We start from the raw sequence: 26,929 nt of genomic DNA, 5'->3' as shown, positions 1-26,929 counted from the left end.
AAATTTCAAGAACTGTTGTATTCTGTAGGACTAAGAACTTGGAATCGTGTACATTTGGAACTTGTAAATAATTAGTGCCTTATAAAATCTCTTAGGGCCCCAGGACAAAAGGAGATCTTGATTAACAAGCATTGGATCTGACTACAAAGTGGCTCACTCCTTTAAAAAAAATCTCACAAGTCTGACTCACAGTTTCAGACTGAAAAGTAAGAAAGATCTTTTAGAAATGTAGACTATAGTGCAGACTTCATGTTGTTTTAAAATAAATTTATGTCAATATTTGCCTAAAGTGACTCTGATTAAGTAGTTTGAAACCAAGGACAACACAGTCTCCCTTCAGTATGGAGACATGGCTTTATAACTAATTAACTGTCGCTGCCAGTGATTTTCTTAGTTTCTCTTTTCCTATGGCACATATGGTTGTAATTGTTCCTTCCCACCTTGGGGGTGGAATGTGGGACTTTGGCCAAGTGCACCAGTTCGCAGGGGCGAAAGGTGTGAGATGAGGGGATTTCTGACTAAGCATTGTTCCTGAGCAGTGCATGAGGCTTCCCTTCCAGGGGCAGGAGTGTCTGTTCATCCTGCCAGAGCCCCTGTGTGGAGCTGGAGGTGCTGGAGCTGGAGAGTGTTGTTATAAGTTCGATCTCAGTGATGTGTGTGTGTGTTTCTTGGTTCTCCCAGATGTTCGCCCAGGATACTGTTACACAGCTCTGGCAAACGGGCGCTGTTCTAACCAGCTGCCGCAGTCCATAACCAAAATGCAGTGCTGCTGTGACCTCGGCCGATGCTGGTCTCCAGGGGCCACCATCGCTCCTGAGATGTGTCCCATCAGAGCAACAGGTAAGAGCCCTTCCCGTTATCTGCAGAGTATCCCAACTCAACCCCCACAAGCCCACTGGCAGTGTGCATGATGCAGATATAGTGGAAACCCAGGTAAGTGAAAAAGATTCCAGAACATAAGAGATGATATCAGGGGAATTTCCCCAGATAATGAGTAGGGAAAATACAGAGGTCCATACATATAATATTGTGTTCAGGTACTGCTTCTTACTTTGCTTGCCTGTTACCACTGAATAGCAGCCCTTTCAGGAAGCACTTGTTTCCTCTTATTCTCCTAAATTCCTTTTGGCTCTCATGTAGCCCTCAAAAGCTCAGAAGAATAAAACTCAACTCTCTCAGCCTTGTGGGTGAGTTATTCTGGATACTCTATTTCCTCCTTCCCTAACATTTGACACTTTCCTCCTCCTTGTTGTCATGTCCTGTTGATTTTTTTTTTCTTCACAATATCTCTTTTATCACTCATATTCCTTTCATTTCCACATAGAGCTCATTTTCTCTCTTCTGAACTATTGTGGTAGTTTCCTAACTGGTCTCCATGAAATCCACAGCTGCCACGCACATCTCCCAAAGCAGAACTCATCTGAAGTCCAGTTTAGGATTACATCTGGGGAAAAGGTAGAGAAAGATGTCCAGAAAAATTTCCCGGGATGAAATCAGGCAATATCCAGTGGTCCAAGTCACTCCATTTCTTGAAAATAAAATTTTATTACTTAGCATTGAGTCCCCAAATCTGATCCCAGTTCATCTTCTAATTCTTGTTCTATTTATAGTAGCTTTATTTTCTAGTTAAATTATATGATCAAGTTTTCTTTGAACCCGGTCTGAATATTTCTAAACTCAAATATTCTTTTTTCCTAAAACTTCTCCCCAGTTCAGGTCCTTACTCCCTACTCCTCACCCCTGCCGCCCTCGTGTGTTAGACACCTTCTTGTCTGTTAAGGATCGCCTCAAACATGACCTAGTCCATGAACGTCCCGAGATAACCACAGCTGGAAACACTACCTTTTTTCTCAGTGCTCGGGGTTTGTGCTGTTGCTGTGCACAAATCCCATCTGCTCTGCTTTGTGCCTACGTGTGTTCATGTACTGCTTTTTTACTAGTTGATAAGTCTCATTAGGAGATCTCATTCATGTTCCTTATACTTTTTTTTTTTAACACTTCCACAGTGCTTAGCAAAATCTTGCTTATGGGAAGCAATCAGGTAGCGTGAACAACTTAGTAAGTGATATTTTTCCCAGCAGTTCTAAGTAAAAACTGGGGTTATATCTCCCTTTCAATCTGATTTCTGATAAGCATGTTTAAATCAGGGAACTTTAGGAGAGAAAATGAAGGTGCAGATGGATAAATGCAGAGTTAACGAAATACTTCAGAGCATGCTGTTCACAGAATGTTAATTTCCCTTGTCCTGGGTTATAGACCTGCTCACAGATGTTACTATAAAATTTCTGTTTATTGCTGAGAATTATATGTGTGGATTAAAGAAGCAATAAAATCTTTCACTATATTTTAACATATAACAAGACAAGGATTTTGTCTGATTTGCTTACTGAGTCTGGCTTAAAAATATAACCCACCTTCCTTAGTTTACTAGGGTACCATTTAGTAGGTCACTATTTAGAAGCACATGACTTTCTACTAAGACATGTGGCTTGGGTACCAGGAGAATCGCTTTTTAAATACATATGTTAGCTGAGGATTCAGCAGCATTGATGTGGATTCCTTCCTGCGTTGAGGCTTTGAATAGAGGAGAGAGGCCTAAAGCAGGTTTAGGTGCCTGAAGACCTACTTTGGGACACATGGAGCAGAAGGCCCATTTCCCTCTGTGTGGCTTTGCAGGGAGCTGCTCTCCCATGTGAACCACTGAAAGATGCACAACCTGAGATAGGCCCAAGGCAAAGCAGACTGCTAGAGCAAACTAATTTGCAGATAGGTATGTTTGTTTGCTCTAATGTTCCAATACCAGTCCTACAGAGCTCTGGGCTCTTAACTTATGGAGAGTGATGATACAGGAAGGATTATTTTAGATTGGTCAGGTTTTCGCTCTTAAAAAAAAAAATTGGTATCATCTCCGGGTTAAATGGAGATAGGAAAGATGGACATCAGCTAAACAAAATTAGCCCCAGGTTGCTGATCCTGAATGTAAAATTATTAGGCTGAAGAAAGTAGGAAAGAGTATAGGACTCAGTCTGATACACTTTCCTGGACAGGTTAAGATAAATTTAATGGCCTGCTTAAAGTAATGTACCTACCTAATTAGCAGAAGTGCTGATGAGCTATCCAACTTCTTTTATACAAATCCTAAAAGACTAAAAAAAGTAAGGCTGAATTCGTGCTTAGAAGCAAAGTGAGTCCCTTAATATAATTGCCATTCAATTAAATCCAACATAGTTAATGAGTTCCTCTTATATGCAATTTACAGAGCTAGGCCGAGGTGGGACTTAGTCATGAGTTAGATAACATCCTTGACTTCAAAGACTGCACAGACTTAGTGGTAGAAATTTGGTGAAAACCAGGTAGCCAGGAAATGATAGATATGGCACGTCCAGGTGATAAAGAAGGATCATTATAGTTTGACAAGAGGGATTGTAGCATCCTGATTCAGGGAAGCATATATACAAACAATATATAATTCTTTCCAAATACAGTCAAGTACTACAGAGTCTCTGCGGGTTGACATTCTGGGTAAATAATAATGAAAATGTGGTAATATAATTCTCTGAAAACATAAACTCAACCTGAGTTGGAAATGTCAAATATGACTGAAGAAATTTTAGTAACGGACTGGCAAATAACAACAAGGTACGAGGTAGCTAGGAATAGTTAGCCACGTGTATATTGGCAGAATGTCCCATGAAGTTGAAATACGAATGCATTTCAGTGAGACATATTACTGTGTCTTAGAATAAGCTGGATTTTAGTCCACAAGGAAAAGAAAAATATTAGCTTAATTTCTATTAATGGATGAAAGTATAGAAAATATGTATGGGAAAATTCCTGTGTGACAGTGATAATAAAATTATCAACATTCTGGCAAGAGAGGAAAAAAAATTTAAAAATCACATGGTTAGTTTACTTATACAAGGGAACTGTGACAAAATATGACTTCTTGTAGGAAACATGAAAATGAGTAGTTAAGTAAATATACCCCTAGAAACCTGGATACTGTTTAAAAACACCTTTTTGGAATCCCAGAAAAATATGTCTCACAAATCTAAAGATGATTTAATCTAACAAAGACTTGGCATTGTGAAGAAAAGGAATCAGCCTATATGTGCAGTCATAGGGAAATAGTTGATTAACTCCGGTGTACAAGTTCAGGGGATCATTATGCAGCACTACCACCAGACCCACCACCCCCTGGTATTCCTTCTGCCCCAAAGGCTGCTTCTTCTCCATCACTTTGTTGTCTTTTACAAATAGGTATTCCTCAGGGCTCTGTCTCTGTACTCCCTTCTCTTCACTTTCCACACTTTCCTTAGATGAGCTCAGCCATCTCCATGACTTTAAATACCACCTGTCTACTGATAACTTCAAAACTTATATGTAGCCCGGACTTCTCCTCTAGGCTTCAAACTCTCTTATACAGCTGCTACGTGACATCTCCACTTGGACGTCTGATATCTCAAAACCCATCTGTTCAAAATGGAACTTGGCTTCTACCCACCAAACTTGCCACACCGCAGTTTTTCCCATCTCAGTAAATGGCACCAACATCTACCCAATTGCTCAACCAGAACACTAGAAGTCATTCTTGATTTCCTGTTCCCTCAGCTCTGACATTTACTCCTTACTCCTAAGATGGATTTACACTATCTGTTTATCTCTAAAATATGCTTCAAATTTGTCCACTTCTGTCCGATTCTATCATTGTCTCCCTTGTCCAGCCATTATTATCTTGCCTATGGTCTCCTGCAGCAGTCTTGTCTCCCTCCAGTCCATTCTCCATATGTCAGCAAGGCTGATCTTCTGAATATATTCATCTGATCACATCCCACCCCCACGGAAGACCTCCACTGGCTTCCTATTGCACATGAAATAAAATCTAGGATTTTTAATGTTCACTTTAGAGCCCTGTGGATTCGCAGGTGAGACTGGGTGGAGAAAGTGGTGTTTATCACAATTATCATAATTCTTCCTTGAGGTGAATTGTGATATAGGTAGAGACTTTCTAGGTTTGGGGAGGTGCATGTGGTACACATTCTGGGGAGTTTGTTTTGGGTTTTGAATTATTGTTCCAATTGGTTGCTGCTGTAGGTATCAGAAAAGGAAATGAAGTCAGTTGGCTTTTTACCTTTTCTCCAATTGACCTACGTGGTTTGAAGATCAATTTTATTGAAAGATTTCTTTAAAAAGTAAGGGTGACTTCCATGGGCCTATAATATATGCCACATCTCAGCTGTTGTGTTCTGTTGTGTTGTGTTATTCCAGAGGAATTCAACAAGCTGTGCTCTGTCCCTATGGTAATTCCCGAGAGACCAGGATATCCTCCCCCACCTCTTGGCCCCGTTGTTCCTCCAGTTCACCCTGTTCCTCCTGGCTTTCCTCCTGGACCTCCAATTCTAGCCCCTCGACCACCAGTAGAATATCCGTATCCATCTCGGGAACCACCAAGTAAGAATTCAAAAGTCATCTAATTATTTTTCTTGCATTAATCAGGTTAACTTCCTTTTGTTGTTTATGCTGCTTTAGTCATTGAATAAGTTTACCAATTCTTAGATGAAATTTTGCAGTGTTTTGTGTGTTTCTCAGTTTACCTATTGCGTAAAGAAAAATGGGAGATTCCATATTCTCCAGAGATTAATGTCCTTTTGTTATTGATGTTCTCAGCCAACTGTGGGAGAGTAGTGGAGAGGTTTGAATCTGATTCACAAGATGAGTTTATAGAAGAGGCATAAAATTGTACTTTGGATTATATATCATGCAAAGCAGTTTTGCAAGTAGTTAAATACCAATAACTTACTGCCTTTGCGGGGGCAGTAAGATATTGGTATTTAACTCCAGTTATTTCCCCAAACTGAAGGCTTGAGTGTGAGGCAGAGAAAGTGGTAGAAGAAGCAGACAGGGGAGTGGGTTGCAGCCTGGCTGCAGTACCTGGCATGCACCGCAGCACACATGTGGTTTCTGTAGGCACGAATGGAAATATGCTTTATTGGCGCCAGAGGACTTTTGTGAAGTCTCCTCCTTCCTTTACAATTCAGCATCTTGCCCGTTATTACTGGATTAAGTGCTGATGAAAGATGCTCTAGTTATAAATAATTTAATGGGGTTTAATGTTATTCCTTTAGGGGTGCTGCCAGTCAACGTCACTGATTACTGCCAATTGTTTCGCTATCTCTGTCAAAATGGACGCTGCATTCCAACTCCTGGGAGCTACCGGTGTGAGTGCAACAAAGGATTCCAGCTGGACCTCCGTGGGGAGTGCATTGGTATGTGGGAGAGCTCTAGGTTGGCACCAAGAGGCTATTGGCAATTCTGTCACCTGACTATATTGGTTTTCTATTACTGCTGTAACAAATTACCTCCAACTTAAGTGGCTTAAAACAACACAAATTTATTATCTTATAGTTCTGTAGGTTATAAGTACAACACAGGTCTGAATGGACTAAAATCAAGGTGTCTGCAGGGCTGTGCTCCTTTCGGAGGCTCTCAGAGAGAATCCATTTCTTTGCCTTTTCCAGCTTCTAGAGGCTGTCTCCATTCCTCGGCTTAGGGCCGCTTCCTCCAACTTCGAAGCCAGCAGTGTAGCATCTTCAAATCTCTCTCCAACTGCCTGGTTCTCCCTTCCAATTCCCTCTTCCACTTTTAAAGACCTTTGTGATTACATTGAGCCCATCTGGATAATCTAGGAGACTCTCCCCATCTCAAGGTCAGCTGATTAGCAACCTTAATTCCCCTTTGCCATGTAGTGTATTCACAGGTTCCGGGGATTACAGCATGGAGTATTTGGGGAGCCATTATTCTGCCTACTACGGTGAATTTTAACTTTCATTGTAAAATATATTCAAGTCATTGCTGGTAGCTCCAACTTAAGTCATCTTACCAAAAGCCTGACCATTAAAGTAAAGCATTAAAAATATCTTCAAATTATGAAATTTTGCACATTTTACTAATTTAAATGGATAACTTACCAAGTCTCTCTGGTTAGGTGTTAAAAACTGAAGAGAGAAACTTTAAGTTGTTGACAAGGCATTTAAGCTAGTGAAGGGAAGAAATGTAACCCAAGAATAAATTTGTTGGATTAGATAAGAACACCCACTTGCCATCTAATTTTTTAAAAATAAACTTCTCTCTTAGTTTTGTTATAAATTCCAATTCTGTGATTATGAATCAGGCAAAAATCAGTAGTTCTTGGTTTCTCATGCTATGTAGTTTCCAGGTGATAGGAAAGCCCCTCTAGCAGCACATTAGGAGAGAGTCCTTCAATCCTTAGAGGTCATCCCAAGCTGAGTAGAAGAGGGAACATCTGGCTCAGGGTTGGGGAGTGTGAGATCTGACTGCACCTGCCACAGGAAGCATGTAACTTTGTGCAAGTGGGTCACCTAACATAAGCCTTAGTTTCCTCGTCTTTGCAAATACAGGAATATAAACCAGGTTACCTCTAAGTATACTGATAGTTCTAAACAACTGGAAAACTAGTGGGAGCCTGTCTAGGGACGGGGAGGGGCGCGGGTGGTGGCGGATTCTGTGGTGTGTGGTGGCGGATTCTACCACAGCTGCTTCATGGTTTGTTCTAATGTTCTTAGTGGAGCTCAGCCAGGGATGCTTAGATATGGTTAGGCCTCTTTTTGTTGAAAAACAGAGCTTCATGAGATACTCAGAATCCTGTCCAGAAGCCACTTCTGACATGTTCGCCTGTTTGATTCCCTTAGGCCAGGCTCAAGGAAGGGAAAATGTTGATTAGCTTGGAGTGTTGAGTTGCTACGTGTTCGGCATTTTTCTCTGAAAAACGACACAGGAAAATAATACACTTTAACTGTTCAACCAGTCTTCAGGTAGCTGATGACATGGTATACTGTGGTGAAAAGAAAAAAGATCCTTTCATTATGTTATTTATTTCTTAAAAGAAAAGTGTTTTAACAGGTAAAGGAAACCAATAAAATGCTCTTAGAGTTATGAGTTATTGCCATTATTGCCATTTAATGTCTTACTAAAATCTACTGTGTTTTGCAGATGTTGATGAATGTGAGAAAAACCCTTGTGCTGGTGGAGAGTGTATTAACAACCAGGGCTCATACACCTGCCAGTGCCGGACTGGCTACCAGAGCACACTCACCCGGACGGAGTGCCGAGGTACGGTCCTAGCTTGGGATACCGGGCATATATGCCAAGTGAGGGGTTTGCTTTGAAGGAGTTCAACGAAGTTTAAATAACCCTTTCCAGGAGGGGCAAATATGCTCCTGTTGTTTTTTGCACTTAATTCCAGATATTGTCACTCTGAGGGACAGCGGCATAAAATTTTGCGTACATTCAAGTTATTTTAAAAGATGCTTCTGTGCTTGTGAGAATATCTTATTTTCGCTACTTTTTTGCCTCATCACTATTGCCTGTTAACGTTTAATCTGCGAGCTAGGGAATGTCATTGTCCTTTGTTGACACAGAAACTGAGGAAAGTTTTGGGTGAAATCATATGCAATTAATTTCTTAATGGAAAGGTCTAAAGGATGAGGAAGTTGCCTGTAAGTTTTTGCTGCTTGTTAAGCAAAATAATGGTTAGCAGCCATGTCACCTGGGAGCTGGTTGGAAATGCAGAATCTCAGATGCCACCTCAGACCTTTAGAGTCAGAATCAGCATTTTCACAAGATTCCCCAGTGATCCATATGCACGTTCAAGTTTGAGAAGCACTGCTATAAATGTTTCCTCACAAAAATGTTCCTTCAGCTTTGTTTCTTAATTTATTAAGCCACCCAGTATGCCTTTTATTGAATGATTTTGATAGACTGTTTCTGAGGCAGAGATAAGTAAGATGTACTGCCCACCCTCAGGGAGCTGAAATCTCTGTCTCTATCTCTATAGATTTGGCACAGAATGAGCTGTATCATTGATCCAGTAAAGCCAGATAAAGGCAAGCAAATTCTGTTAAAATTAAATACCAGGAAAGGTAGTGAAGTTTGTATCACTTAAAAAATTGTCAGCCATTAATAAGAGTTAATTTTATTTGCCTCTTTTAGCAAAAGCTCTTCACGTGGGTTGAAGACATACAGAAGTTTTTATTTTTATCAGTAGCTGGTTTCAAAATCTTTGAATGTGATTCTGACTTAGAGATTTCTACCATCAGTGTATTTTGGTACACTACTTATAAATGACAATTTTGACCAAAAAAACTGGAGCTCAGCATTTCAATATGCTAATATTTCTATTAATGGCCTACTTACTGAATTATAAATATGGATAGTTTGAATATTTAACTGAGTTTAGAACTTTCTTAATCTTATAACTATTGTTTAAAATAATTAGCATGTACAATGTACTAGTCATTTTGTGATGGTAGAAAATAAAATGAAACCAATGTCTAGAAGACTGCACTATTAAATAAGCAAATGAAAGAGACTGTTGAGGGCAGTCAGCTGGGGCAAGGGCCAGCCAGTGTAGATGCCGTGTTGTCGTCATCAATCTGAGACTTACTTTATTAGAGACTGAGGATTCCCTAAGGGCCTCAAGCACTGTCTGCTTTAAGAGCTAGTGCTAAGCTTATCCCAAACATAAGAAGTTGATGACATACTCACAGTGTTGGGTAGATGAAAGTTGCCACAGAATAGTCAGAAAGGCTGTGTACTTTGCTGAGGAGAAGTACCTGATGGATGAATAGAAGGGGACAGAAGAGACAGACAGAAACTCAGTAGAGAACTTTGAATGGCAAGCTTTTAATTTGTCTTGTGAGGCGGTGGGGAGCCTGATGGCGTTCTGAAATTAGTGAGGAGAGAAAATGCTGAACTCTTTATCCTGTTTATTTTATCCTTGGGCCTCAAAAGATTATAGAATCCTAAAAAAAAGTCTGCTCAAGAATATGTGGCTTTTACTATTTTTTGGAGTGTGGAGCAAGTCAGATTTTAGCAAGGATTAAGAAATAAATGAGAGAGAAAAAAATCGTAGGTTGTTGGCACAAAGATCAGACAGAAGAAAAGCCCAGACTGCCTCAGCTAGTCCAATGACTCGTGTGGAAACCACTGCTGGATCTGCCCAGAAAGAAAGTGCGTCTGAGGGTCAACCACAAGACACCGTGCAGACACAGGGTAGACAGTCAGAATAACCGATATGCCATGAATGCACATTCTTGTCGTCCGGAGGATGTTTAGGATGCTTATACTCAGGCACATGTGGCCTCAACTCTGCATGGATAGGTCTACTCACATCCAGCTCCACACAGTTCCCTCGTCTCCATCTTCTGGGGAATAAGCCCTGGCAAAGATTTTTTGCTATGTAGACAAGGCAGTTCGTGTTCATCCTCTTTGATGTTCATCCAGGTATGTAGCCTAGAAGCTGAGAGGAACAGATAATCCAAGGTACCATGTTGTCCAGTTTGGGTTAATTATTAATATTTAAATGAGAGGCCAGATATAGGTTATTCGAGTTATTGTCATTTTTAACACTTCCATATCAAGCACTGTTGTTTTTTTTGGCATAGTATTAAATACAATAGAAAAAAGGGACAATACCCCCAAAGTACCAATGTTTTCTTTGGTAGACAGAATACTCACAAAGTTATAAAAGAGACTAGGAACATATAAACAATAAAACTGTACTTGGACCGGAACTGCCATAAGGAAGGTAGACATTTCAGAGTCATATGACTGATGGTTTTCAGATGGAATTAAATTATTTTTTTAAATAGCATTTCTATTTTCTTGTTCTGATATAGCTATAAGATCTACCTTTTTGAGCATGTGTTGAAAGATGCCAGCCTAAGTTCTATATAAATAGTGATATATACTGGTTCATTAAATTAGCTAGGAAAATGGTGAAGAAGAATCTATTTTGTTTACGGAACAGAGATTTAAGGAGTTTTATTAGAAATTACAGTTAGATTGAATGCTATTATGTTGGCTTTTTTTTCTGTCATATGTCCTGCAAACTCTAATTAGTAATCCTAAATCTCACATTATTTGATACCAAGTTTATGTTGAAGAATATTATTTAATATGTAATTAAAACCCAAAACTATAGTCACGAGTTTGGAGATGGAGGGAGGGAGAAAGAAAATAATTTCAAATCCCCTAAGTAAAGCTATTTTTTCTGTTTTAACTTCGATTTTAGACATTGATGAATGTTTGCAGAATGGCCGTATCTGCAATAACGGACGTTGCATCAACACGGATGGCAGTTTCCATTGTGTGTGTAATGCAGGCTTTCACGTTACACGGGATGGGAAGAACTGTGAAGGTAATTGCAGTCTGATCGTAATAATAGTGTACTAATATTATTCCCCCTCTTCCATTGCAGTTTCAATTTCAGAAGTCTTTAACAAGACCAAGCCAAACATTGAGTGAAAGGTCAAAATATCAAATATATTTCACACGTTGTTATCTGGGAGGCAAGCATAATGTTCAACAACATTCGTGCCTTTAATTCACATTTATGTGGGTCAAATAACATTTCAAACATATGAGGAGATCTTGCCATTTAAAGATCACTGTGATGATGAAACTTTTGTAGCATAATCATTACTTCCTAATTTTATACAATCAGAATTTGTACTTTTTAAAAAAAAATAGGACATCATTTAAATAGGATTAGGATTTTTTTAATATTAGATTTTTTTAAAAATAGAATTAGGTGTGTCCACCTAATCCTATATATTCTTTAGTCATTTATAATCCTTTTGTTTATAGAGTCTGCTTAGTAATAAAATATTAGTAATGAGTATCTGGAAATGTAAAATTTGTTTGAGAGAAACATTGCCTATCGAGAGCCAGCCTTTTATATTGACTCTTGAATTAATCACCTCGTTTTGAATTGGGCTGTTTCAAACATTTTGTCTTTTTCCGCTGCCATTTTTTCCTGAGTTGAAAATATGACAATTATTGATGAGTTTCCACTTCTTAGACCTTTAGCAAAAAATGAAGAATGTTTCTTATCGTCTTTCCCAACGTCTTTGGGAACAATCTCAAGAATCTATTCATACATTAAAAGAATTTCAAAATTGTTCTTAGAAACATTTTTGGCAGGATATTATCTCAGTGATTCAATTCAAAGACTTAATGCCAAAATTCTCAGTTGGGATAGAATCCTGTTAAAAAAAAGAAAAAAAAATCATAAATTACATTGGTCTGACTAAAGCCTGTAAGTGAAAACACATCATGTCTAGAAGAGCAAGGGCCTCCCAAGACAGCTGTAATATTACATAAAATAACATATTGATGAATTTGAAGAAGTATCCTTGTGATCAAGGTATCCTAAAGGTTAGCTGGCACAGCTATAAAAGTCCTACATTTTAAAAACACATTTTTTTCCCACTCCTATTTAAAATTGCTTCAAACTACAAGCTGTCCTCTGGTTTCCACTTTTTAAAGAATCAAGAAGTAGTGTAAATACATTTCATGTTCCATCATTCTTAAGTTTGATTTTGTTTTTATTTTCAGTATATTAGAAGTAATATGGGTCTGTAAAGTAAATATAACCATCAGGCTGTTAACACACTTTTCAGTTCAGTGCTATTCCTAAAAAGAGTCCTGATAGCTTCTACTGAGTTAGAATATATATATATATATTAAATTATATATATAATTATATATGAATTTCATATATATACGTGTATATATACATTTATATGTATACATATATATATGGATGTGCGTATATGTGTGTATAAATATGTCTTAAAATAAATTTAGCCCTATAGTTTACATGCACATTCTCATCAAAAATTGAGAACTTGAGATAACTATTTCATATGGCCCCTCTTCTCTTTGTATGCTATAACTTAGAAGAAAATTAGCCTTAGACTACAATAACAAAAAAAGAAATGTGATTATATTGATTCAGATTGACTTCCTTTGTAAGCTTACTCTTCTGGTCATAAGAAAATGTATCTTTTGTGTTTTTCAGATATGGATGAATGCAGCATACGAAACATGTGCCTTAATGGAATGTGTATCAATGAAGATGGCAGTTTTAAATGTATTTGCAAACCTGGATTTCAGTTGGCATCAGATGGGCGTTATTGCAAAGGTTTGTGCTATAAAACTCTAAATCATATTCTTCACAGGCTTTTTCTTCTCTACATTGCTTAAAGGTACCACTTTTCCTTACTGATTCTCCCCATTTAAAGTACCCCTAATTCTGGCTTCGGAAACCTGACTGGAACTCCTTAAGTCCAGCCATCCAGAGAGCTACGGTTTATGCCCAGAAGGCTGTTCTTATTTCACAAAGGGCGTTTGGGGTCTTCTCAAAGGAGCCTGAAAGGCTACATAGCAAATGAATGGGAAGCTGAACTACCAATTGGTCTACAACAGATGTGAGCATCTTTTTAAATAAGCTGAGTTCTGCCTCTTCTTTGCAGTTGGGGCATAATGACAGGCTTCTTAATGGCTATCACTTGCCACCTCTTACGTCTTCACCTGGACAAAATATTGTAGACTTTTATTGTAGTGATCTCTTTTCATAATTTCCTCCAGATATCTTAAGCAACAGAAAATTTTTCATGGACAATTTATTTAGGCTTTATCAAGTCACATAACCAAAAAGGGAAACAGGATTAAGCAGAAGAAATAAATGGACCAAGAGCCGTTGTTTAGCTTGGTAGCTTTTGAAATAATCTCATTGCTCCAGGCATTGAAGCAAATATGAAGATTTTTGTTTGTGCTGTTGAAAATTGGGGTCCTCAGAAGAGTCATTGGAGATAAATTTGTGCTTAGTGTCTCTTGTTTTATGTAGCCAGGGATGAGTGATTATTATATTTGGGTCCAAGATCCAAGTTGGAACCAGACTTCTCAAGATACCTCATGCTCAAAACAGGTCCAGGAAATCTGCTAAAACGCTGCACTCAGTGCCTTCTGCTCACAGTTTCAGACACAGAAGTGTGGAGCGTCAGGCTACTCAAGCCTGAGAAAGCAGGATAGTCCTATGTTGCCTCTTTTCTGAGTGCCCCTAGTGGACAGCTTTGGTAAAGGTGTTATAGAAGAAAGCTTTGTATTAAGTCTTTGGCAAGGTGTGCATTTTCTCTAGACGTAAAAGAGCTTCTAGCCCTTGGTTGTTTACCTGCATTCTCTATGACCTTCACATCAACAGCTCTTAATATTGTGCAGATCTGTCTTCATAGCAAGAGAAAACATTTGCTTTTTTCAAATTTGAAGTAGGAAATTGGTTTCTGTACTCTTGAGCCCTGTGCTGGGAGGAACTTATAGTTGGGAAGACAAAATTAACACACGGAAATATTCTACAGTGTAAGACAGCATGCAACAAAGTGCCAAATTGTGCAGATTAAGTGCTGTACAAGTGAAAAAGAAAGGGGAGGGAATGATTGCTGGAATATTTGGAATTAGGCTTCCGAACAAAATAACAGAAGGAAATGTGAAAGCCCCTTTGTGAGTAGACCTTTGGGAAGAACGCATACGCCTCTTCCCTGTCCACAGAGCACTTTTGGTGCCTATAGGTTGCTGGTGACCCAGGCTGCAGCCTCTCAGCATGAAGTATGGCTGATAGATAATGCTGATGTAACTATTTCAGAAGACATTGTGACCTCATAGATGAAACTGGGTTTTGCAACTGTTTACAACCAGTGAACGAGTATCTTATCAATAAATGGATTGTCCCATTCGTTTGAAAGTGCCTGATGATTTGAAAGGTTTGTTCTGATTTTAGCATTCTGGCTTAACGAGTCAGAGCCAGAGAGAAAGAGAGAGGGAGAATGCTCCATATTCTTACCTGTGTCGTCTTTTTACTAGTGTATAGAGAACGTGGAATACACACACTGTAATAAGAATAAAGGAAGAAAAAAGAAAGAAAGAAATCTCTTGTATGCTGAACTTCTTCTTTTCCATAATTTTTCTCTTGACATCATAGGATAAGATTTTCTCTTAGCACTGAGCACTTAGTTCTGAGCCCACAAAGATGTGACTGTTCAAAGCTGAATAAGCAATGCTAATTTAATCTCTACAATTAACTAATCTGATGAACAGCACGGTGTCCCTGATCTCTCTCTGAAAGTTGAGGCTGCTCACTTTGAGTGATGCCCTCTGGATCTATGTCACTTCTCCATCCCCAGTAAAAAGGCTTTGTGTTACTTTTCAGGCTGTGGTCACCACTGTTTTACTGTCGATCTCAACTTGAACATAAAGGTGACACAAGTAACTGAACCAATTTGAGTTCATGTATTTAAATATAACTGCTGTTTTAAAATACAATCTGTACACGGAATCTTGGACCATCTGAATATATTTTGTGCCAAGCAATACAAGCTAAGTAAAACGCAGAGGTGTTTCAGTCTCAATTTGCCTTTTTAAGGTCAGAAGAAAGGAAATAGTCACATACACTAGTTGTATATTATAAAAGGAGTTGTTATAAAATGACTTGCTTCTAAGTGTTATATGTTTTCCAAAACTCAATTTTGATACCATTTCTACTTCCCCATATTAAGGGGGGGGGGGAATCTCTGCTCTTACTAGTATGTGTCCAATAAAGTCTTTCACCAGACCTCCCTAAGTATACACATATGATACTATAAAATATTTGTAATGCTTAAGAAAGATTTTTCTTTGCTGGGTTCCAACTGCTTATAGTGCTGTTTTTGGCCAGGAATGGTCATCAAAATCATCTATATTCATTTTCTATTCCTTTTCTATGGCTTTAGTTCTGTGTCTCTTAATGCCATGCTAATTGTCCCAGAGAGTGAAGGTACGGGTGATACTGGAATGGACACCAGTATGGGTATTGGATGCCAAAAGGAAAAGCTTTCTGCCCAGGTCAAAATTGCGGTTTATTATCAAGCTAGGTTTCTGGCAGTCCTTGAAGAACTGCCGCGTGAAACGTTACACAAGACCCTTTGTCTTTTAGCTGTCACTTTCCTCCTTCTTCCAATTCTGTTTTTGCCTTTGTGATTCTTATTTTGGATGAAAAATTCTCAGGATAATATTATTAAAATAGCTTTCTATGGAAAAGAAATAAACTCAGACAGTTTCTCTCTCTCAATTTTTGTTACTGTTCTCTCACAGTGAAATGAAAATGCACTGCATTGAGCTTTTATTGTTGATGCTATGTATTATTTTCCATATTCCCCATTTTCAAGTGTTGTAATAGAATTGTAAACATGTTACAGTTTTAGATAAAAGTCACCTCATTTTTAATAAGTGCCTTTCCCCACCACAGATATTAATGAATGTGAAACACCTGGGATCTGCATGAACGGGCGCTGCGTTAACACTGACGGCTCCTACAGATGTGAATGCTTTCCTGGACTGGCCGTGGGTCTGGACGGACGTGTGTGTGTTGGTAAGATTAAGCCGTGACTAGATGTATGATAGAGATCCACCCTCTGTCAATCAATAAAACCCACCAATAACAAATGCACTCTACTGTAGCGGGTCTGATATAATTAATATTTGCAGAGCAACAAGACAACAGGGTCAGTTCTCCCATAAGTTGGATATTAATTTAAGGGATAGAAAGATGAGCTGAGATAAGTGAAAACTGAGGGACCCCGCCCCCCACATCCCCCTTTCTTTCCTAATTATGTAGCTGTCCTCAGTTTTCTCCAAACCTCCTTTATTGATAATGGTCTTTGAAATTGGCCTTTATATGCTCATTATCTCATGATGAACATTTTCATAGAGAATTAATGTCCAAGGGAAAGTATAGAATGCAAAGGAGGATATGGATGATCAGGAAACTTACATATAATAGTTTTATATGCCTTTATAAGCAGTTTGAGATTTGTTGAGAAATAGATACGAATTTTATCCAAACTGTTTTTAAGAAAGGTAGTCAGTAAACCTTTTGAGTTAGGAAATGGGCATAGCTGGAAATCCCCTCCCTGGTGGTAAAGATGGCACTGCTTAGTTGACCAACATCTACAGATTTAGATAATGAACCTTTTACAGATTAAACTTCCTCCTTTTCGAAAGTACATCTAATTCAGACATTCAATCATTGCATGTTTATTTTGAGGTATGCCACATTTCTAATAAAGATCTTATTTATCATGGGGTGAGATTCATCAGTCATCCATCATTCATTCAACATTTATTAAGTGCCTGCTCTGTACAGGCCTGGGGAAAACAAAAATGAATGAGATATAATCCCAGCACTTAAGGGCCTCGAAGTGGGGTAAACCATGATAGTCCCTAGAAAACTGAAAAAGTCTGGCCGTTGGTTTCCAGCGCTTGGAAGCTGAATGTGGTTTATTTTGTTTTGGGATTTTTTTCTATTCAGACCTAATACCAGAGACATTGTCTGTGAGTTAGAACAGGGACATTGGATAAATAAAGCCAGCTACAACTTTGACCTGGGGGGTTCTCATCTGTTTGAAGCGACAGTGTGATGACAGATGTTTCTTCCTGTTTAGACACACACATGCGGAGCACATGCTATGGTGGATACAAAAGAGGCCAGTGTGTCAAACCCTTGTTTGGTGCTGTTACTAAATCTGAATGCTGTTGTGCCAACACCGAATATGCATTTGGGGAACCTTGCCAGCCGTGTCCTGCACAGAATTCAGGTATGTGGTATCATGAAGATGCCCTTGTACTGCCAGCCTTCTACAACCATCTGCATTCGTGGAAGTCACAGGGAAAGATTACCTTGTGCTCTCCAGGTACATCATATACCTTCCTGGGGTCTTGGCAGCAGCTAGTCAGGGTCTGATCACACATTACTCACCCAATCCTAACAGTCATTTGGAATAGGCAGCACCTTTGAGCCTCCCATCTGAGCTCCTCCACCTCCATAATATTCATGCTCTTTGGAATACATGCAACTTGCCTTGTTTTCTAAAGTAGTTTCATAGTGCTTGCATTTTGTGGGAACTATTATAAAAGCAGAATTTTACACAGAGTAAAAGTAAATAATTTTCAGATTACCTGAATATTTCCAACTTTTTTCCAAAAGGCCATTTGTGAATTTTGTTCAAATCCCTCATGTTGATTTAGGTGTGCTTTTCCTAAATGATTTTATTCAACCCTAGGGAAAAAGTGTTTTTCCCAATTTGAAGTGGCATGGCAGAGTGAAAAGAAAACTGGTGAGTGAGTCACAATTCTGCTCCCCAGCCGCAGGCAGACAAATTGCTTAATTGGAGGATTTAGTTCTTTGTGGATTTTTGTTTATTTAGGAATTTTTCTCACCTGCTTTCAAAAGGATTTGAGATGGCTTACCTTAGTAAACATAATTATAAAATAGAATAATGTGGAAAAGGGATCCTTAGTTTTCTCATCTACAGCATGAGTTTCTTAGGTAGTCCAGAAGATCCTCTCCAGTTGTAAATTATTTCTATTTGTAAGGTAAAAAATAGTTTATTGAAATTAAAGCAATAGACTGTCAACATTTGAACATAATTTTAAGGTAGCTTGGCAGTTGACTTCTAATGTCCTAAAATAGAGTTAGACCTAATAGTGAAAACATGTAGCTCTGATTGGTTGGTTTACATCTAAGATTCAGTCAGTTCATTTCTGGGCTAGATACAGTCAATGAAAGATTAACTCACAATTTTTAAACATTTGTCATTTTGAAAATGATAATATTTGAAATTACAGAGTTAGAAATTAAAATATGTTATGAGAAGTTAGAGAAAGTTAAATGGAAGACTTGAAAAGAAATGAGGGATGCCAGTTAAAGAAAGAAAGCTTTATTCTGGCTGATTACTTCACCCAGTGAATAATATAAAAATTAGCATTTTGTATATGATTACCAATCAGTTAAAGATATGTTTGTAATACTTTGATTACATTGTATACAAATATAGTTTTATGCAACAAAGTTACTTCCATGTAACTTTACAGTTGTATATTATTAATATCAGCCTTTTGTATGTTACTTTAACTTTTCAAAGTACTTTTCTTATGTACTTTGAATTTACAAGATAGATGAGTATCATGAAAACCAGAGCACAAGAGTATATATGATTTATTCACATATTGAATGAGCGGAGGAACCAGGACTTTGAATCCAGGACCTTTGGTGCATATAGTTCTTTGTTTTTACCTTTTCCTCTGGACCAAGTATATCTCTAAAGAATTCTTATGATACATAGGAAAATGAAGAGGGCTTATAAAAGGATGACCAAAAGAGACCAGATTTCCTTAAGTGGTAAAGCTGAAAGAGAGTTAAATTTAAGGCCCAGTTTCACTAGCTTCTGTTTATATTTGAATGAATTTACACAGAAGAGGTCCATATGTGGAAGTGGTTTCATTAAGATTGGTTTCTTCACCTCTTTAGTAGATGCAAATGCCAAATCGTGAAGGATCTGAATGTAGGATATCCCTCATTTCAGGAGAGAGGGGGGCTTTTTAAAGGTACTGAAAATATCCGGAAGGAATATCTTTAGTCAGTTTATGAGAAACTCCAACCATGTAACATGTAAAGCTCATCTTTGTGCTCTGGAAGTCAAGCAAGCTGTACATCAAGGTATTTCTCACTGGCTACTGAGCATTTCCTCCTCGCAGAAAATCAGTCAGTGAAACCCACAGAAGAGTAATTATTAGGAATTTTCTTCTCTATCTCCATACCGCTGTCTCAATGACACAACATTGAGTTAGCTCAGCAACATCTATCATTGATTAAGTTCTTGAGCTGTGCCAGGCATTGTGCTGAACACTTTACATGTTCTTTCATTAAATCTATAGACCCACCATGTGAGTTGGGTGTCATTATCTCCAACTTATAGAAGAGAAAACTAACAGAGGGAAAAGGCTTGTTCCCAAGACCTCCAGTAATAAGCATTGTCATCAGCATTCAAACTGATGCTGATCTGAATTCACTGCAAAGAATAGTCTAGTACCAGATCCTGCCCAAATGGAAAAGAATGATAACAGTAATTTGCCTGCATTTAGGCCAAGCATCAGCTAATTTAGCACTAACTGTAAAAGTGCTTTTTACAAAACTGGCATGATTTTGTTTTTCCTCTTTTATTACTTACAGTATTTCATGAGTGTTTTAATTAATTGCTGATATGAGAGAATAAAGAAGATGTATTCCTTTTTGCTCCCCATTCCTGCCTTTCAGACACACAATGACAGACACTTTCCCATTTGTTCCTTTTATGGCCCCTTTTAAGACAATTTAAAAATTAAGGGATTTCACCACTTTTCTCAAATTTACATTTGCTAGAAGGCATAGGCTCTGAAGGCTTCAACTTTAATTTTTTTGTCTGTATGACTCATTTGCATCTACTGTTATCAGGAATGCAATTTTCTAGCATGCAAAAGTATAAGGACTATTTGCTTCACCTGTGAGCTGCAGTTGGCCTCTGTAAAAAAGGCCCATCCCTAGTATCCAGTTCTCCTGCCACTTCAGCACAAATGATTTGCATTTGGCCATGAGACTTGGTGGTTGCCAGAAACCAGGGGCAACTAAGGGGACACTTGAGTTTCTTTTCCTTGGATAAAGTATGATTCCGATTAGTTCTCCATTTTTATCATTCACTCTTATGTTCATCTAAATATTGGATGTTGGAATTGTATGTAAAACATTGTATCAATTTTAAGAAATAGAAATCTGATTCCATCGGAACATAGTCTATATACCTCAATTTCTTCAATAAGATCTCACAGTTTTAACATTATGCAGTACTTTCCCTATGGACTTATCATATAGAATGAATCTAGTATCCTGATGAAATTAACTCTAAAAATACACTTCAATGGGAGCATAGATACCCTGTTGTTTTTGTGAGTGGAGGCTAGAAAATTTGCAGAGAGAAATGAGAAAATGTTAAGAACTTGATTGAACTGAAAAAAACACCTCGCACTGAGGAACAAAATTATTCCCAAGACGGTGGGAGAAAGTTTTATTAACAGTGAAGAAACCACATTTTAACAGGCACATTTCACTGTAAGTGTAAAGTGTTCCCTGGTGAACAAAATCAAGTTATAGGAAAAACACCTTTTCCGAAAGTGCTTTGCACAAGGAATTGCTGTAACTTGCCCGTATCCTTCAAAGTGGTTTTTCTCCGTGATGCGGAGCCTTTAAAACGGGAGCCTGGTGTAACGGTGACTCCCCTGGGGGATGCCTCCTTTTCCATTACCACTTTATTTCAGTTCCACTCACTTTGGAGGAAATGATGTATGTAAAGCCAAGGGCAGGATTGACCTGTTCTGCAAACAAAGGAATCATTTACTATCTGTTAATTTATTGCAGCGGAATATCAGGCACTGTGCAGCAGTGGGCCAGGAATGACGTCAGCAGGCAGTGGTAAGGACTTGTTTTGAAATTTGCTACCTTAAGCATGTGCAGAGGTAGCATTGGGCTTTCCTGTGGGTTTCCAGTTGGTCCCTTTACACCAGTCTGGTCTGACCCCCTCTCTGGCCATCACTGTGTGATGTACCTGGGTTGCCTAGACGCTCCCAATGGTAGAGCAACTATGGCACAGTGGGTCCTGGGATTGCTGGATGTGGGTGTGGGGCTTGATACTAAAGGATTGTGTGCTTTCCCAGGGTGGCTGATGGAGGACTGTGGATGAGACACAATGACTGTGGCTGCTTATTCAAGAGAAGGGGCAGCCTGGCCCTCCTTTGAATCTTCCACTGTCAAGTACAGTTCAGGGTTATGGGCTCAATTGAACTGTTATCCATCTACAGTTTGAACGATTTCTTAACTCTCAAGTGCTCAGTCATTATAATATGGCAATTGGGAGCCATCTTATATTTTGTAGCAAGCAGTGACAGCAATGAACCAAGTTGGAAGAGAATAAAATATTTAAGTGTAGAAGTTACAACTAGAGAAATATCAGTGCCATAAAAGGAATTAAAGTTAAAAGGGACAATTGGAACAAGTGTAAAAATGGTCCACAAGAAAGAGGAAGGGATTGTTTTATTAATATAAAACTAAATGATTTGGTTCAGGAGAATTCTGAAAAAAAGTGGACTGGCTGAATTGATTGTCAGTTCATTCAACTTGATTGATTTCATTCTTAGGTGTGGATGAAGATGGGGAGGGGGGATTTGGAGGACGAAAGAGTAAAAGTTAGAAAATTTCTAATGAATGAAGAGTTAGTGGGGAATAAATAAGTTGTGATAGGGACCTAGAGAAGGAAAAAAAGTCAACCCTGATTTATAGAAGAGTCAGGCACCAAGATTTGAGACTAGCCATTCACTGAGTGTCATTGTGCATCACCCTTGACTATTAGAGCTCCTCTCAGTCTATGAGAGCATAGAAGAGGGAGAAGGCAGCCTCATCTGGTCAGAGTTGCAGAGGCTTTTCCAGAGCAGGTGGTGTCTGAGTAGGCTTTGGACCAATGGATAGGCCTGCACCAGACTTTCCCAACATGAAGCGAAGAGTGAGAAGTTTAAAGTGAATAGACAGAGGTCATATTTTACTTTAATCTTGAGGATATTATTGAACCTACAGGAGTTTGAACCATGAAGATGACGCAATCGCCTTCTTTTTAGCTTGTTAAGTCTGGTGGCATTTGGAAGGTAGATTGAGGAGGGATGGATGGCACAAGGAGACCAGTTATAGGAACTCGGGCTCTGTACTTGATCCACTTTTCCATCTTGATGTTTGGACCAGGAGAAGTCCAGGAGGTTTCCTTCAACTTGATTAAGGATTGGTAATTTTATAGTTCCAGCTCAGATGCCAAGTTCCTCTCAGGGACTGATGGAAGGAAGATCTGACTCAGAATATCTTGTAGTGAGAAAAAGGGATCAAGCTTTCTCATCAAAGTGAAATCTTTGTTTTTTTTCCACGAGATCTTAAAGTCATTACATATATTGTAGTGTTATTTTTTTTGACAGTTCATTTGATGTTTACTTTAGAATGTTATTGATTTTTAACTTTTTTTTTGTGCTGCAGATATAAATGAATGTGCATTAGATCCTGATATTTGCCCAAATGGAATTTGCGAAAATCTCCGTGGGACCTACAAATGTATATGCAATTCAGGATATGAAGTAGATTCAACTGGGAAAAACTGTGTTGGTAAGAAGTTTCACCTGTTTTCTAGGACATTTCATGCATCATGCATTCCTTTCTTTGATGCTTGGAGGAAACTGGTCTTGAGTAGCTTAAAGAACTGGGCAAATGGATGCTCTACACTTCCGGTGTCAGCATGGCACATACATGTCTTGATTAACTAAAATTTACATAGCTGAATCTTGGCAATTTGTAAGTGTATTCATATATCATATTCACTTCTTAAAAGAAAAGCTCCTTAGATGTGTAAAATGCAAAGATTTTGAGCCGTTCTCTTGTGGCTACAAAGGCATCCCTGTTTTTCTTAGGAAGCAGTTCTTGGTAAAACCGGCTCTCCCCCAACCACTTATTAGATTTAATCAGAGAAAAACCCAGCTTATTTTCAGTAATAACTGCTCTCTGTTAAGTTTAACAAACACCATTTTTGATGCTCTAACAATCCTTAATGAAGGTATCAGCCAGTAACTAAATAAATCCTTCGGTTGGGAAGAAAATGGTCAACAGGGGCACTATTATTTTTTCTTCAACTTTCTCCATTTGCCTAAACTAGTGTTTTCTAGTTCTGTAGAACTAGAGTATATTGTCCAAGTGTATTGTCCATTCTGTAGTGTAGTGACATGCTACCTCAAGTTTCCTAAAGTTGGGCTTCTAAAATTGGAATATTCATGCTTGTGGGAATATGCCAGAGGGTACCAAAATCAAAATGTAAGATGGTCCATCTTTTTGATTTGGAGGCAAAACACATTTTACATCAAAGGGAACATACTTTCATTAAGTAAGTTGAAAATTAATAGGCTTTAAAATAGAATGGGGGCATCAAATATAGTTTTTACTTTCTGAAAGCCATTTACTTTCTGAAGAGCTTACTCTCTTCTGCCATTAGTGGTATTTTAGTGGGAGGGTTTGAAAAGTACTGCTCTAAGGTAGTCAGTCTTTGGAACATGTAATAATTCAGAGATGCTACAGATTGAAATAAACACAAATGTCCTTCTTTTCATTCTTTCAGCACATAATCTAGCAAGTATCAAGTACTTGTTGGGTGCTGAACTTGACTATCTCCCATCCTGCCACTAGACAGTCGTCCTATGTTCTGACCCAAGAAAAGAAAGTTCCTTCCCCCACATGTCCCTGGATATCAAGCTGCTTTATTTTCATGGTCCTTTACGATTTGAAGTCCTCTGGCATTGGGGAGCTTGCTGAAACACTTGGACCTCTCCCAAGAAACTTGTTGCCTTTGATTGGACAAACAATGCCTTAGTTTATAAAAGGAGTCAGATTAAATTATATCATATAGAACATTACTCCCTTGGACAAGGAAAAATGGCCATATCAATTGAATATTTTTTTAAAATTTACTATACTATATTGAACTATTAAAAAAATGACCATCTCTGAAATATCGATAAGTTGTCCCCTCACCTCTCATTGTACACATTCTTTCCAAAGCTCCTCCAGCCTAATTGTATATTTCTGACTCCTTTCAGGAATCCTTGTACCCTAAAAGTGTACAAGGTTCTCTACAGTTCTTTTAATCTATTGCAAAGGCCTTCATTCAAATTAAACTTTTTTATACTTGGCCATTTCTTCTTTTTCTTTTCTTTTTTATCATAGCTCTTCCTCCTACAAAATTCTGTGTTTATATTAACACTCTGATATTAGTATGAAAACAATGGGGGCAGCTTTACTCAGTGACACATGATGAGGGTCTAGACTCTGTATCTATGGCTCTGTCTATCAAATGAACAAGAGAGAATGGATTATAGAGACAGTGACAAGGAAAGCTAACTCCAGACATCCTAAAACAAGCCTTCAATCTCTTTGCCCCTCTGGCTCTCTTTGCACCTCTCTGACTTATTTCTGTAGGTCTCCTGTGCTCACACCCTCTAGCATTCTCTTCTTCTTCCCTATACTTTCACTGTTTTGCATAAAAATTTTTACTTTTATCTTCTTTTTAACTACTTAAAGGACAGAACATGGTAAGAATACTGCTCCTCTTGTACAAAGTACAGTTCTCTAATTTTGCAGGTTGAAGCAGAGTGCCACACATAATAGATGCCTTTATTGTTAGGGCTGCTGACGATTGTCATTATGGGCAAGATAGAGATAACAGTTATTTGGGAAAAAGCGGACATCTTACTCTGAATATTTTCACCTGCTTTCCTTCTTAATATGTGGCATTTGACACATATTAGAACTATATATAAAAAGAACTAACACATATATAAAAAGAACTAACAGTAAAGCAAAGCATCTTCTCTACCCCCATTTAAATCAGTTTTCATCTGAGTTTCAGGCTAAACCAGTACCTAAGAAAATGGAGGATGGGAGCCGGTCAAGGGAACCACAATCTTATCATAAAACTCTCTTCTTTCAACTTCAGGTCTCTGTTTCTCTCCCTAACTTTTATTGCTGGCCCAAACCTGGCCCTTCCTTCTTTGTGGCCTACATTGACTTTTGAGAAATGAATTTTTCCTCTCTCACACCCTTAATGTCAGGGCCCCTTTTTAGGGTACAGTTGTTATTTGAGTACAGATGGTACTTTCAAACTAGACTCCACTGAAAACAGATTTTACTATTTCATTTTTCTATAAGAGCCTCCCTTCATCAGCAGACACAAAAAAATCATTATTTGGGCAGTCCAGAAAGACACAGAGATGTTTTAGCTTCATCCAAAAATCTCCCATGGGAAGCAAAAGGGAGAGTTTGGGAGGCAGTAGGGATTCCTCCTTCAATGCTTTAGTATATGCTCCAAAGTTGGACCCGTTAGCATCAGGTCAGAAGTATGTTCATATTTCAGATTATGCTTGGAGGTATGAAGTTAGGGATCAAAGGCCCACTCCAGCAATTTCCCACACAGAGTTCCAGGGACTGGCTGTTTTTATCTTAACCATCAGTCCTCAATTTAAAGTTCCAGATTCTTCTGACATCATCAAAATTTAAGAATTGCAATATTGAGCCTTTTGGGAAGCATTAGCATTCCTTATATCATTCTGACGGAATTCTCAGCATGCTATTTGCTCAGACAATAACGTAACATTGTACTCGATTTTCCCACGTTTTAAGTGCTTTATACATATGGTGCTGATTTAAGTATATTTACTGCTGTGAACCCATGCAGCTCTCCAGTGCTGAACTTATGTATCCTTTATGTTAGGGCTACCAGCCTGTCAAATGATGATCTAACAGGATCTCTCAATGTGTAAAAAATTCCTTGTGAATGTATAGCCTATTCTGTGGGCAGTGTGATGTAGTTTAGCCCAAAAGGTTACAACAACCTGGGTAATTTCTACACTTCCTGAATGATCTAAGTCATACATATCTAAAAGTTAGATTTTTGCGTCAGACAGGCCTATTATTCAACTGAAAGCAAGGAGTTTTCCTCAGCTCTCTGAATCTCAACTCTGAATTTCTAATGACTATTACAAACTACAGATTTCTTCATAATATAAACATAGCCAGAGATCATTTAAATTATTTTAAGGAAGAAACACCCAGCCTGGAACTAACACGTATCAAAAATGGACCGTACTCTTTAAATATTTATTAAGTTCCTTAAATCAATAGAATTAGTCCTTTTAATTCTGGCACAATGAAACAATTTATATAAAGTAAAGATTAATGATTTCCAGCGAATACAGGTTGTCTTCCTGCTAAAGAAAGAAATGAACTCAGTAGTGTTTGGTGATTTTAAACTTTATAGATACCTCGTATAGATAATCACATCAAGCCCCTATTTTTCTGAAATTAGTAATTTAAACAAAAAGCAAGGTACAGGAGTTTGCCTATTTGCTTGAATTAATCATATCATCATAACTTAAAAACCTAACCTAAAAAGCAAAGAAGTTGCTTGCAAGGGATCAGCTCTTAAGTTCATTTTCATTGGTTTTACAGATATTAATGAATGTGTATTGAACAGTCTACTTTGTGACAATGGACAATGTAGAAACACTCCTGGAAGTTTTGTCTGTACCTGCCCCAAGGGATTTATATACAAACCTGACCTAAAAACCTGTGAAGGTAAACTATATTTTTGTT

The 26,929-nt window shown here is 38.2% G+C and overlaps 1 protein-coding gene across 1 annotated transcript in view; it reads left to right on the top strand.

The window, feature by feature from the left end:
• The window catches only part of FBN1 (fibrillin 1), a 227,851-nt gene that overhangs the window by 118,925 nt on the left and 81,997 nt on the right, over positions 1-26,929 (top strand). Inside the window, exons 9-19 of the mRNA XM_004421551.3 lie at positions 682-840; positions 5,269-5,451; positions 6,126-6,266; positions 8,011-8,130; positions 11,093-11,218; positions 12,884-13,006; positions 16,142-16,264; positions 17,337-17,489; positions 21,122-21,175; positions 22,775-22,900; positions 26,786-26,911. Coding sequence (XP_004421608.1) covers positions 682-840; positions 5,269-5,451; positions 6,126-6,266; positions 8,011-8,130; positions 11,093-11,218; positions 12,884-13,006; positions 16,142-16,264; positions 17,337-17,489; positions 21,122-21,175; positions 22,775-22,900; positions 26,786-26,911 — 1,434 coding nt within the window. The remainder of the gene's footprint in view (positions 1-681; positions 841-5,268; positions 5,452-6,125; positions 6,267-8,010; positions 8,131-11,092; positions 11,219-12,883; positions 13,007-16,141; positions 16,265-17,336; positions 17,490-21,121; positions 21,176-22,774; positions 22,901-26,785; positions 26,912-26,929) is intronic.

The sequence above is a fragment of the Ceratotherium simum genome, chromosome 3 (genome assembly GCF_057802395.1).
Source record: "Ceratotherium simum simum isolate JZ-2026a chromosome 3, ASM5780239v1, whole genome shotgun sequence".
Taxonomy (NCBI): domain Eukaryota; kingdom Metazoa; phylum Chordata; class Mammalia; order Perissodactyla; family Rhinocerotidae; genus Ceratotherium; species Ceratotherium simum.
The sequence above is the reverse complement of the archived record's forward strand: the minus strand, read 5'-3'. Positions and strand labels throughout refer to the sequence as shown.